General features: G+C 43.7%; 1 protein-coding gene across 3 annotated transcripts in view; it reads right to left on the bottom strand.

The window, feature by feature from the left end:
* The window catches only part of Tbccd1 (TBCC domain containing 1), a 48,631-nt gene that overhangs the window by 18,582 nt on the left and 18,079 nt on the right, over positions 1-11,970 (bottom strand). For all 3 annotated transcript variants that reach the window (XR_003712948.1, XM_028779700.1, XM_028779702.1), the window contains exons 2-3: positions 11,177-11,555; positions 2,546-2,701 (exon numbers count right to left, since the gene is read on the bottom strand). Coding sequence is in view for 2 of the 3 variants with exons in the window: in XM_028779700.1 (XP_028635533.1) it covers positions 2,546-2,701; positions 11,177-11,512 (492 nt within the window). In the remaining variant the exon portion in view is untranslated. The remainder of the gene's footprint in view (positions 1-2,545; positions 2,702-11,176; positions 11,556-11,970) is intronic.

The raw sequence follows: 11,970 nt of genomic DNA, 5'->3' as shown, positions 1-11,970 counted from the left end.
TGTGACTGTGACAGTGTGTGCTCTCCTTATACACTGTGACTGTGACACTGTGTGCTCTCCTTACACACTGTGAGTGTGACAGTGTGTGCTCTCCTTATACACTGTGACTGACAGTGTGTGCTCTCCTTATACACTGTGACGGTGACACTGTGTGCTCTCCTTATACACTGTGACTGACAGTGTGTGCTCTCCTTATACACTGTGAGTGTGACAGTGTGTGCTCTCCTTACACACTGTGAGTGTGACAGTGTGCTCTCCTTACACACTGTGACTGTGACAGTGTGCTCTCCCTTATACACTGTGACTGACAGTGTGTGCTCTCCTTACACACTGTGACCGTGACAGTGTGCTCTCCCTTATACACTGTGACTGTGACAGTGTGCTCTCCCTTATACACTGTGGGTGGGAGCACAGACTTGCAGACTATTGAGGTTTCTCAAAACACTAGAAAGAGGGCCAGGTATCATGGTGCATGTCTTAAATCTCATCACTGGGAAGAAGAGATAAGCAGATCTTGCTGAGCTGGAGGCCAGTCTGGTTTACATAGGGAGTTCCAGGCCAGCTGGGGCTACAAAGGAAAACTCTAGCCCCCATCCAGAAACCAAAGAAAAGCCAGGCAGTGGTGGCGCATGCCTTTAATCCCAGCACTTGGGAGGCAGAGGCAGGTGGATATCTGAGTTCGAGGCCAGCTTGGTCTACAGAGTGAGTTCCAAGACAGCCAGAGCTACACAGACAAACCCTGTCTTGAAAAACAAAAAACCAAGACAAACAAAAACAAAACAAAAAAACAAACAAAAAGCCCATAAAAAACAACAACAAAAAAAACAAAAACAAAGAAAGAAGCAAACCAAAAACTGTAGGAATTCGGTTAAACTCAAAAATTAACTGCCCCAGCACACATCCTGGGAGGAGCACATTTGTTAGTTAGAGGACACCTACTGGATTAACATTCAGAGGAGGAAGAGATAAATGGATTAACATTCCTCCCACCACAGGGGAGGGAACCCACCTGTGGGTGAGAAACACATTCACAGGAGGGACCAATCCTTGCCACTTACAGACAAGGGAGGTCCTTGCCACCTCATTCGCCAAAGACCAATCAGTTTAAAAGTCACACTGTTCCGCCAATCCTATTGTGCCTAGTCACTGTCCACCCCTTAAATTGTAGAAATAATTGCTCTTAGCTCCAACTCAGGGTTTTCTTCTTGTTTGCATGCGAGAGAACTCCAGTGCACTGGTTCATTAAACCTCATGTTATTGCAGCGAGTCCTGTCCGTGTGTGTTTCTGTGGGAGCACATCCCCTGGTTTTGGATCTTAGAGTCCAACAGAACCAGATCTACGCTATGATCCTGTTGCTCCTGGGAATATGCGCAAAGGACTTTATGTCCAACTAGAGAGATACCAGCACATCCATGTTCTTAGCTGCTCTATCCACAATAGCCAGAAAAAGGATCAAGCTAGATGTCCATCAACAGGCAGACTGATAAGATGTGGTATATATACACAATGGAATTTTAGTCAGCTATTAAATCAATGAAATCATAACATCTGCAGATAAATGGATGCAACTGGGAAAGTCATACTGAGGTGATGCAGGCCCAGAAAGATGACCATGCTCTCCCTCCTAGTTGGTCCTAGCTTCAAGTCTTCTGTTTTATATGTGTGACTTGGAGATTCAGTGGAAGCCAGGAAACCTGAGACGTGTACAGGATATCTCCCTGTGAGATACAGGTTAGGGCGGCCTCAGAAGACTCCAAAACAATGAATGCCATTGCTATTGCCCTTGGTGACTCACCATAACTTCTCGGTGAGACCCAACTCCTAAGGACACTAAACTCTGGCTAACCTACACAGAGAAACCCATTTCAAACTGACCAGGAAATGCCTCCCTGCTGGCTGGCTTTAAAAGTGCCTGAAGGTGCTGAGTAGGCTGTTGGGAAAGAAAAGACTTCAACAAACCAGACCCAGAACTCTGAAATACCGATAAGCCAGGCAAGATGTGCCTGGGGCCAGCAAGATGGCTCCACAGATAAAGGTGCTTTCGGCCAAGCCTGGTGACCTGAGTTCAGTCCCTAGGACCCACATGACAAAAGGGGAGAACCACTTTTACAAGTTGTCCTCTGACCTCCACAATGCTATGGGACACCCACAAGTGTATATATCCACACTAAAAAGGAGCTTTCATATGGTACTATGGTTTACATTTTCAAGTTTTTCAACATACTTTACACACGAAAAAAGCATATGCAAGTATTTGTTTTTCTTTACAATAGAAAAGCTAGTAAGACCCTTTCTAAGACTTACTGTGTTTGACAGGTTGTTAAAACACATAAAATTACTTAAGCAACTTGAGGAGGGAAAAAAAAAAAGCATTTTTTTTTTCAATCTTACTCAATAGTCCAGGTTGGTCTTGAATTCATTCATAATCCTCCTGTCTCAGCCTCCCAAGAGCGAGACTTACAAGCATGCTCTCCAATGTCGAGCTTCATTTGACACCTTTTTTAGTGAAGGGGAAGCATTTCCTTTATAAGCTATGAGCAATACCTTAGTGTGACAACTGGGCCTTTCAGGCGGGCTAGGAGACTGAGGTCTGCTTCTGGGACTGGGCCATTCTTCTCCAATCAATGATGTCCGCAGAGAGATTTTGTTTAACTGCTGGATATACAGGAAGAGCAGGAACTGCAGTGTGTCTACAGAAAGCTGTTCAGAAAATAAGAGATACACCTTAAGACACCACCAACCACTTGTCTATAACTCAGTACACAGTAAACTACGGTTCCACAGCTTCTTGATCTTAAAAATATCAAATTTAGAAACAGCTATCATTCAGTGTCCAGGCAGAAGAATTTCTAAATTGCATAACTGGAGTAACGTAGGTTCCATAAGTATATTACAGGTGAAAAGCCAGCCTCAGTTATTAGAGTAAGTAAGTGAACAGATGTGAAGGGAGTTCAACCAAGCATCAAGGTTTAACCTAGATTCTCAGGCTGACCAAGAAAACCCCGGGCATCTGTGTAACAGCTAAAACAGGTGTCAGTGTGGCAAAGGGAACTACGCAGTTTCTTCATACATGGGCATTCTGGAGGGGAATGGGCCTCAGGCTCTTGTAAACTTCCTAAAAAAGATTGTTTGACTTAAGAGAAAATGCTGTTGTGGTAGCACACATCTACAATCCCTGCATTCAGTAAGCTAGGCTGCAAGAAGCATTGAGTCTGAGCCCATCCTGGGCTACACAGTAAGACCTTTAAAACAAACAAAACCATATACAACCAAATCCAAAACCACTACTGTTCTGCTGCCAACACCTAATTTAAAGAAGGGCGTGGCTTGAAGCTCATGCACTTCAGACTCCAGTCAGGTAATGTATCTGAGTGTACACTTAGATCTTGAGTATTTCTAGCCCAATGTACTGGCTAGTTTCTGTCAACTTGATACAAACTAGAGTGCTTGAATTGAGGAACTGCCTCCATCAGCATGACCCACTGTGGGACACTGTCTTGATTAATGAGTGACATATGAGGCCCAGCCCACTGTGAGTCCTGCCAGCCCTGGGAAGATGGTCCCGGGTTGTATGAAGAAGCAGTGAGCAAGCCAGAGGAGGACAGGCAGGAGCACTCCTCTCTCTCTGCTGCAGCTCCTGTCTCTAGGTTCCCACTTGAGTTCCTGCTCTGACTTCCCTGAATGGACTGTAACCCTTAAGTAAATACACCCTCTCCTCTCCAAGCTGGTTTTGGGCAGTGTTTTATTATAGTAATAGGGAACAAACATACCTAAGAAGCTGCAAACCACAGACTCCCACAACCACCCAAATCCATTCACCCAACTGTCAACTGTGAGTACATGTATTCAAAAAAGACAGGCTTTCATATACCCAAGGCTGGCCTCTAGTTTGTAGTGAAAGATGGTCCTGAACTTCTGATCCCTCTGCCTCCACCCCCTTAGTGCTGGGGTTGCAGGCATGTACTACCACATCTAGTTTATTCAATGTGGCAGTCCAAGGAAGCACTCATTTACTTCCTTAAACTTTTTGCAGAGATGTAAGAAATAATAAAAATCTCACACTCTTCACCCAGCTTTCCACCTTTAAAACTGCAACAATATCATAGAGAGGATACCCACACTGAAACAATCCAGAAGGAGAACACTGCCATCAACACGACCTGTCTTCCCTATCACCTTGACCCCTCCCCTGATCCTCGGCATCTACTTATCAACACCGCTTGGTTGACTCCTTGGTGTTGTAAGAGTGTTACACGAGAGGAATCACACTGAGACAGACAAGCACGGGAGCTAGTACAGCTTGGGACCTCCATTAAACAGCTGTGGGGAATGCACACCCATCATCTAACAGCATACTTAGCACTTAACTCTTGCACACCATATGCACACACAACCCTCTTCAAACAATGCACCTGACAACCCCAGGCCTCAACTCCCCCGGTACCAGGCTACTCATGCACCCATATCTGAACAATACTGTGTGTTTCCCTGCCCCTGGTAACAATGAAATTTATAGTTTCTATTCAAGCATGCCCCTAGTGTATACAGATATGAATAATAGAAGGGCCAATCCAGCCTCAACTGGTTTTGGATGTATGCAGCATAAGGTAAAATTGTGTCCTCTAGCAACCTTTTAGGGAGAATCCCCTATCTACCTTCTTATGCCTATGTATAATTGGGCATGCATATGGTTAACATCAGAAGCATTGTGGGGAGGTACATGTACAGTAGAAAGAATGAATGTATGATCCAATCTATCAGTCAAAATAAAGAACCACCCTATTCCCCTTAATAACCAATTCTTCCTTTCCTCATACCCCATAAAAAAAAAAACCCAGGCTACCTTCCAGGGCCCTTGAATATCTTCACTCATATGGCCTGCTGTCTGTCTTGACAATGTACCTCTCTTTAATCTGTTCTATTGCTTTGCACCAAATAAAATTACCTTGCTTCTTTTGTAAATCTGTGCTCTTGTCTTCAATTCTTGGATAAAATACCAACAACCTGGACATACCCAAGCTGGGCTCTGACCGCCAGCAACAATGGGGTAACTTAACACTTACTGTGGAGGATTGGCTTTTAGAGCATAGATCCCTTCATTTTATACATCTGCTTTAACAATGTCAGTATTACAAGACTGGAAAGAGGCTTGCTTTTTCAGTTTTTATATCCATAGTAACTAGTGAAAACAATGGTACACAATAAACACTCAAAAAACTTGGAAGTTTCTTAACATTTTCTTCATCTCCATGTTCAGCCCCTACTGCTGCACCTAGCATATGTCAGACACTGGAAGAATCGTGTGGCTAAGGACTAACTGCAGTGCCCCATCTTGGTTGTGGGACAAACTTCTCAGTTTCCAAAACCTTCTTTAGGAATGTATTAGCGCAATGCTGCAGACACTGATTAGATGGTGAGCCTTTTCTTCTTCCGAGGTTCACATCCAGGTGGCCTTCACCTCCAGTCTTGCCTGCAGTCAATATGCTCTGAGTTAGTCAGTGGAACGGAGATGAATTCATATTTGCCACTTCAAGGCTGGCCCACAAAACTGAAGAAACAGAGGCCAAAGCCTCAGGCCCCTTTTGGTAGGCTGGGGCAACTGTGCTGTTTGTTTTCTGTAACTGTTTGATTCTCATCTTTCCAGAGATTGACTCAACCTTACCCATCCATGGATGGGAACAAAATATATGCTAAATAAACCAGACACAGAAAGTAAAATATAACTTCCTTTGTATCTGATATTAGTGTACTTTTATTAGCATAATTAATTATGCATGGCAGGTTATTTTGTAAAAGAAAAAGATATTTGGCTCACAATTTTGGAGGTGTAAGTCCATCTGATAGTGGCCTCTCCTGGCAGTCACAAGGTAGCCTGAGGGTATCAGATAGCAAGAGTGGAAGTGGCATGTCATCGGTCTGCTCGCTCTCCCTCTCTCTCTCACAAATGCACAAGCATTACCTCTACCCTAAAGACATTATCTAATCCTAAGGCACCTATCTCTAAACACTGTAGTTAGATAAGATTTTGGAGTGCTATTTCAAAAATTTTTTTTTTTTTTTTTTGGTTTTTCGAGACAGGGTTTCTCTGGCTGTCCTGGAACTCACTCTGTAGACCAAGCTGGCCTACGAACTCAGAAATCCGCCTGCCTCTGCCTCCCAAGTGCTGGGATTAAAGGCGTGCGCCACCACCGCCCGGCGCTACAGCCGTGGGTGCTGGGAACCGAACTCTTATATTTTTGGTTGTGAGCCTAGCCTTTAACGTCTGAGCCATCTCTCCAGCCCCAAAAAATTTTTAATAGTACATACTAATTACATGGAACAATGGACTTTGTTATAACATCATCATACATATAAATCATATACAATAACAAAAACTATCTGTTGGGAGCCGACTCTGAGCAGAAAGCGGCTATCATCTTTACAGCCATCTTGAGCCATATACCCTGACAAGAGACTTGTTTTCAACAGCCCACAACAGCTGAGCACACTCTGATAAACATCTTGATATACCCATGATTTCCTTTCAATCAAGGCCAGGCAGTGGTGGCACACGCCTTTAATCCCAGCACTTGAGAGACTCAAGGCAGAGACTCAAGGTGAGACTCAAGGTGAGACTCAAGGCGAGACTTGAGAGATATAAAAGGAGAGACTCGAGGAGAGAACAGGGCAGACTCTGTCTCACGTCTCTCGTCTCTCTGTGCCCTCTTTCTCTCTTGCTAGGCCCTGACCTGCGGACCGGAGCAGCAGAACAGGCCATTACAACTATGTAATTCCATTTTTCTTTCATGGTTCCATTAAGCATACATACATTTTCCTTATTCATTCATCTGTTGTGGACAACTAAGCTGATTCTATATTTTGGCTGCTATGCAGTATGATCATACACATGGTTCTCAAGAATCCAGATTGCTATCTAGATACTAGATATCAATCCATTAAATGCATGGTTTGCATTTTCTCTCATGCTGTGATGTCTGCTCACTCTCTGAAATCTTCTTTCACTTTGCAGTTTTAAATCTCATGCAGTCCCATTAGCAAGTCCTGAGCCTGTGTTCTACGCTCCCAGAGTCCTTTTCTGCAAGTTCTTGGCTATGCTTGCATCTTATACTTTTCTCCTTTAACAGTTTTAGAGTTCAGGTCTTTGGTGCATTTTTAGTTGGTTTTGTTCAGAGAAAAGAGGGTCTGGTTTTATTTTTCTATATACGGATATCCAGATTTCCCAGTATCACTTACTGAAGACGACAGCATCTCCCCAATGGTGTTCACACGTCTGCTAAAGATGAGGTGTCTGAGCCTGTGCTTGCTTTTTTCTCTGGGTCCTCCCTCTATTCTATCAGTCTACATGCTTATCTTTGTTACTGTGGCTCCTTACTATAACTTCAGATCAGGTACTGTGGCATCTCCAGCCCTGCTCTTTCTCCATAGAACTGGTTCTGCTTCCCAGGGTCTTTTGTGCTTCTATATGAATCCTAAGATCATTTGATCTCGCATTGTAAAGAACACCATCGAAACTTTGAGATGTGTAGAACCTGTAGATCACTTTTGGTAATATTGCCATTTTTTATAATTTACTTCTGTTGATCTGTGAGCGTTGGTGCCATTTTTCTTTTTTATATCTTCTTCAATCCCCTTCTTCAGTGTTAAAGTGTTCATTGTAGAGGTCTTTCACCTCCTTGGTTATGTTTATTCCAAGGGTGGTTGATTGCTTTTTTCTTTCTTTCTCAGCAAGTTTGTTCTTAGTATATAGAAAAACTACTGATATTTGTATATTTTTTTTGTATCCTGCTACTTTTCTGAAAGTGTTTGTCTGGTGGAGTCATTAGAATCTTTTCTAGATATGCATTTTATTTATTTATTATTTTGAGACCAAGTTGTCTGAGCTAGACTTAAACTTACTCTATAGCCCAGGTTGCCCTGAACCTATGATCCTCCTGCCTTTTTAGATGCTGGGATTACAGCCTGTACCATGAGACCTTGCTGAGACTAAGTTTGTATCCTCTCATTAAAACCCAACATAACCATGGAAGACACTCCAACCATATTCCAACCACAGCACATATGAAATCTAAAATCATTAAGTGCACAGAAGCACAGTGACTGTTAAATACTGGAAGGCAAGGAAAACAGGTAATGTCAAAGCTAGCAAAGCCTCAATCGTACAAGGTAATTTAGTTCTGTGGGTCTGCAATACAGTACCATGCCTCTAGCTAATACTGCAAGAAATATGTAAGGTTTTCTAAAAAGTTAGAATGCATGTGCTCAGCCGGGCGGTGGTAGCACACGCCTTTAATCCCAGCACTTGGGAGGCAGAGGCAGGCGGATTTCTGAGTTCGAGGCCAGCCTGGTCTACAGAGTGAGTTCCAGGACAGCCAGGACTACACAGAGAAACCCTGTCTCAAACAAAACAAAACAAAACAAAACAAAACAAAAAAAGAATGCATGTGCTCTTAATATATATACACTAGTAATATAATGTGTGCTGGAGAAATTTAGTAAGGTGATAGACAGACATGTGGCCGTTACCGTGGTGACAGCTTCAGAGTAAAATCTTAAGCTCATCATGGGAAGAAAAGGCATCAGTTTCAACCCACTCTGTTGCTCTTCCCATCTGTGACAAGAATAGGCATGACACACACAGAAGCTATTTCTTCCCCCAGGAGAAGAGGTATGCTGTCAAGCACAGCCTGGAGGAGACCTGTGTCTCAAGCGTAGCCTCTGTGTAAAATGAACCAGAGTAAATGTTGCAACCCCAAGCCACTGCATTTCATTGTTTCGTTCCCCCTGCCTCCCAGCAAAGCCATTTAACAATAAGTGACTCCAAAATACAGAAACGTGGTTTCTTGAGTCATTGCTCACATAAGAGCCCAGAGATTCATCCTATCAAGTGCAGCTGTGTAGGACTGTTGGACAAATGAGAAACATTGTTATCGGCCTAAGCCGCTGTTACTATCATTAACCTATTAATATACTCTGCGAAGTCATTTCTACCTTAAGAATGAAAGACCCTCAAGTCTGTTTCTGAACTTGTATTCTGGCCTTTTTGCACTCCAGTCACTCCTACTAGCTATGAAGTTCATGATGGCAGAGGTGCTGGCCTCTATGGTTTGGATAAGCGAGTCAGGAGTTGAAACTGGATGCCCAGCATGGTGATGTGAGTAGACAGCGGATCTGTGAGAGGTCTGTGGGGCCTACTAGGAGGTCTCTAGGTCTTGCTGAATGCTGCCCTCAGAAGAGATGCAGATCTCCCAGGATTCTTTGAGTTAGTTCTCGCAGGAGAGTTGTGCCCATACCCACCTAGAGATTTATGGAAGGCAGAATTTAAAAGTGACAAACTGGAGGGCCTGGCAGAGAAAATACTGAAACAACAAAGCTGTGATACTGCCCCTGCGTTACCTCTGAACTGCAGGAATTAAGGTTTAGAAGCACCATTTAAAAACAGAATCTCTAATTTAAAAGGAAACAGAGCTAAAGGATTTGAAAGATTTACAGACCCTCCAGGAAGGGAGCAAAGAAGTATCAAGTAGGATATCCAGAAGTATCCAGTAACCTAGCAAGAGATCAGCATGGATAAAACGAGGCCAGATGTATCAGGATAAGAGGAAAGTGACTTGGAGGTTACCTCAGAAGTCTGCAGGGCTACCTCTCCCACCACAGGCCCAGGGCCTTAAAGGAAAAACTGTCTCAGGAACAGGTCCCAGTGCTCTCTATAAGCTCACACCAGCTGCTCCTTGCTTTCCAGAAGAACACTTTGGCCATCTCAGCTTTGTCAAGCAGGCCCAGGTACAGCTGATGACCTAATCCACAGGAGTCATCATCAGCATTCAGTGTAGCTATGCTGCGGGCATGTGTAACATTAGGGCTACAGAGGCACAGCAGCTTCCACACAGATTTAGAGTGACAGGAGGGGTCCTGTTACACACTGTCTACTGCCGACACTACTGGAACAGAGACAATGGGACATCACAGGACTCTGTAACTTGGAACTACCAGTCTACAGTGCCACCTTGGGAAAGCTGAGTCCTGAGACTCTAAACTGAGCTGCAGTATGTGCTGAGCCTGGCAGTCTCAGAGGAAGAGCTGCTGTGGCTTTAGGGTGCAACCCCAGCCCACGACAAGGGAATTTAGAGGGTTACCAACTTGTGTCTTCTCTGATGATGTCTGCATGTGCTCTGGGCTAGTTACTGCTTTCTGTTTAACTATTCCCTTTAGGATAGCAACGTTCACCCAGAGCACAGCCTATCCCACTACATAGAAAACTTGATTTTAGTCCAATGAGTGACTAGCGTTTTAATCTAGTTAAGATTTGGGGATACTCACAGACGATGAGTCTATCTGTGAGCATATGAGTTGTGTGGAGCAAGAGACAGAAGCAGAAGCTATGGCTTGAATATGGCTTGTCCATTCTGAGTATTCATGTTGAGATTTAATCCTCATTCTGAGGGACCAAGAGGGCAAACCTGTGGCTGTAGTATTGAGTGAAGCTGAGGAAGTGCTTATGGTTAAACAAGGGTAGCAGCCCTGAGACTCAAGACTGGCAGCTTTGTGAGAGGAAGAGAGACTGTCGTACACACAGGCAGACAGTGTCTCAGCATGAGATGGCCTCCCACACTGCTGCAGGTCTCCACCAGAAGGATGCTAGAGCCAACTATGTGGCCTTTCAACCTTGGAACTCCAGCACTATAAGCCACACTAAAGCTCTTTATAATCAGCCCAGTCTGGTGCTTTATCTTGTTAGCAACAGAATCTGGGTGAATTAATAACATTCTGGATAGTTATTTAGTTCTAGCATACAGCAGATGTCATTTTCAATCAGTCTGGTTAGAATGAGGTGGCTGAGTAAGGAGAAGACAACAGACTGCTAAAGAGACTCTGGGGCGGGTGCTGCTACCTGTAACATATCAGCAATTCTAACATTATCTTGCCCAAAAATATTTTTAAAGTCAGTGGAAGGGTTTCCAATTCATGCTTCCTTCAGGAGTGGGGAAATACGGACTAGTAAGTAAGGACTAATTAATCACACACATACATCAAAACACTCCAAGCTAGAAATGCTAAAATTCAAATGGTGCTTTAGAGTCACAACTGCCAACAACCTAAAGCCTCAAACTATACTGTTAGTACAAAAACTAAGAATGGATCATTTCTCAGAGTAACTACATATACACTGGTCCATACCTGACTTCTCTGCTTTTCAACCTCATCTTCAGTCGCGCAGTTGGACAAAATTTCAGACCATTCCAGGCGTTCCTCAGGTGTCCTCACAGAAAGATTATCAAATATTTCAAAGTAAAGCCATGCTAGATCCTTAGCCAACTGCAGCTTTCCACACGCAATGTGCCTCCAGGTAGGCCAGTACAGGCGTGGGTAGGCACCATCTGTGGCTCGAGTTCGCACATAGGTGGCTACCTTCCTGAGGTAGTGAAGGCTGAATTTGGATGGAGGTGGCTCCTGCAAGGCACCCACTAGAAAAGGTTCTGCCTTTACCCAGAGGAGAACTCCGGACTGATCCATGGTCTCTCTGAAGACATCAGGACAACCAGGCTTCTTTGCATACCTAGAAAACAAAGTTTCTTTACTGACATGAAACAAATCTCATTTACCCATTTTCTTTAAAAGTGATCCTTCCTTAATTGTCTTTAAATGTATCATATCCTCAGTTTAACAGCAGCCATGGCTTTCATCAAAAGCAAAACAGACTTTTGGTCAAATTCCATTGCAATCTATTTGAGAAAGAAAAAACACACACCTATGAGGAAATTATCTTATTTAAATTCATTTGAAATGGTTGTTTAAAAGTCCGTTAGTGAATAAGGTCTGGGTTATATTCCTGCCTAGAAAATGAAGAAAAAGAGTGGCTGTGGTAGTGGAGATAGATGGTGGTGTGGTGGAGGGGGTGTGGAGGTGGTGGTGATGTGGGGGTGTGGAGGTGGTGGTGATGTGGGGGGTGTGGAGGTGGTGGTGATGTGGTG

The sequence above is a fragment of the Grammomys surdaster genome, unplaced genomic scaffold (genome assembly GCF_004785775.1).
Source record: "Grammomys surdaster isolate TR1022 unplaced genomic scaffold, NIH_TR_1.0 361, whole genome shotgun sequence".
NCBI classification, from domain to species: domain Eukaryota; kingdom Metazoa; phylum Chordata; class Mammalia; order Rodentia; family Muridae; genus Grammomys; species Grammomys surdaster.
This window is presented reverse-complemented; position numbering and strand designations above follow the sequence as displayed.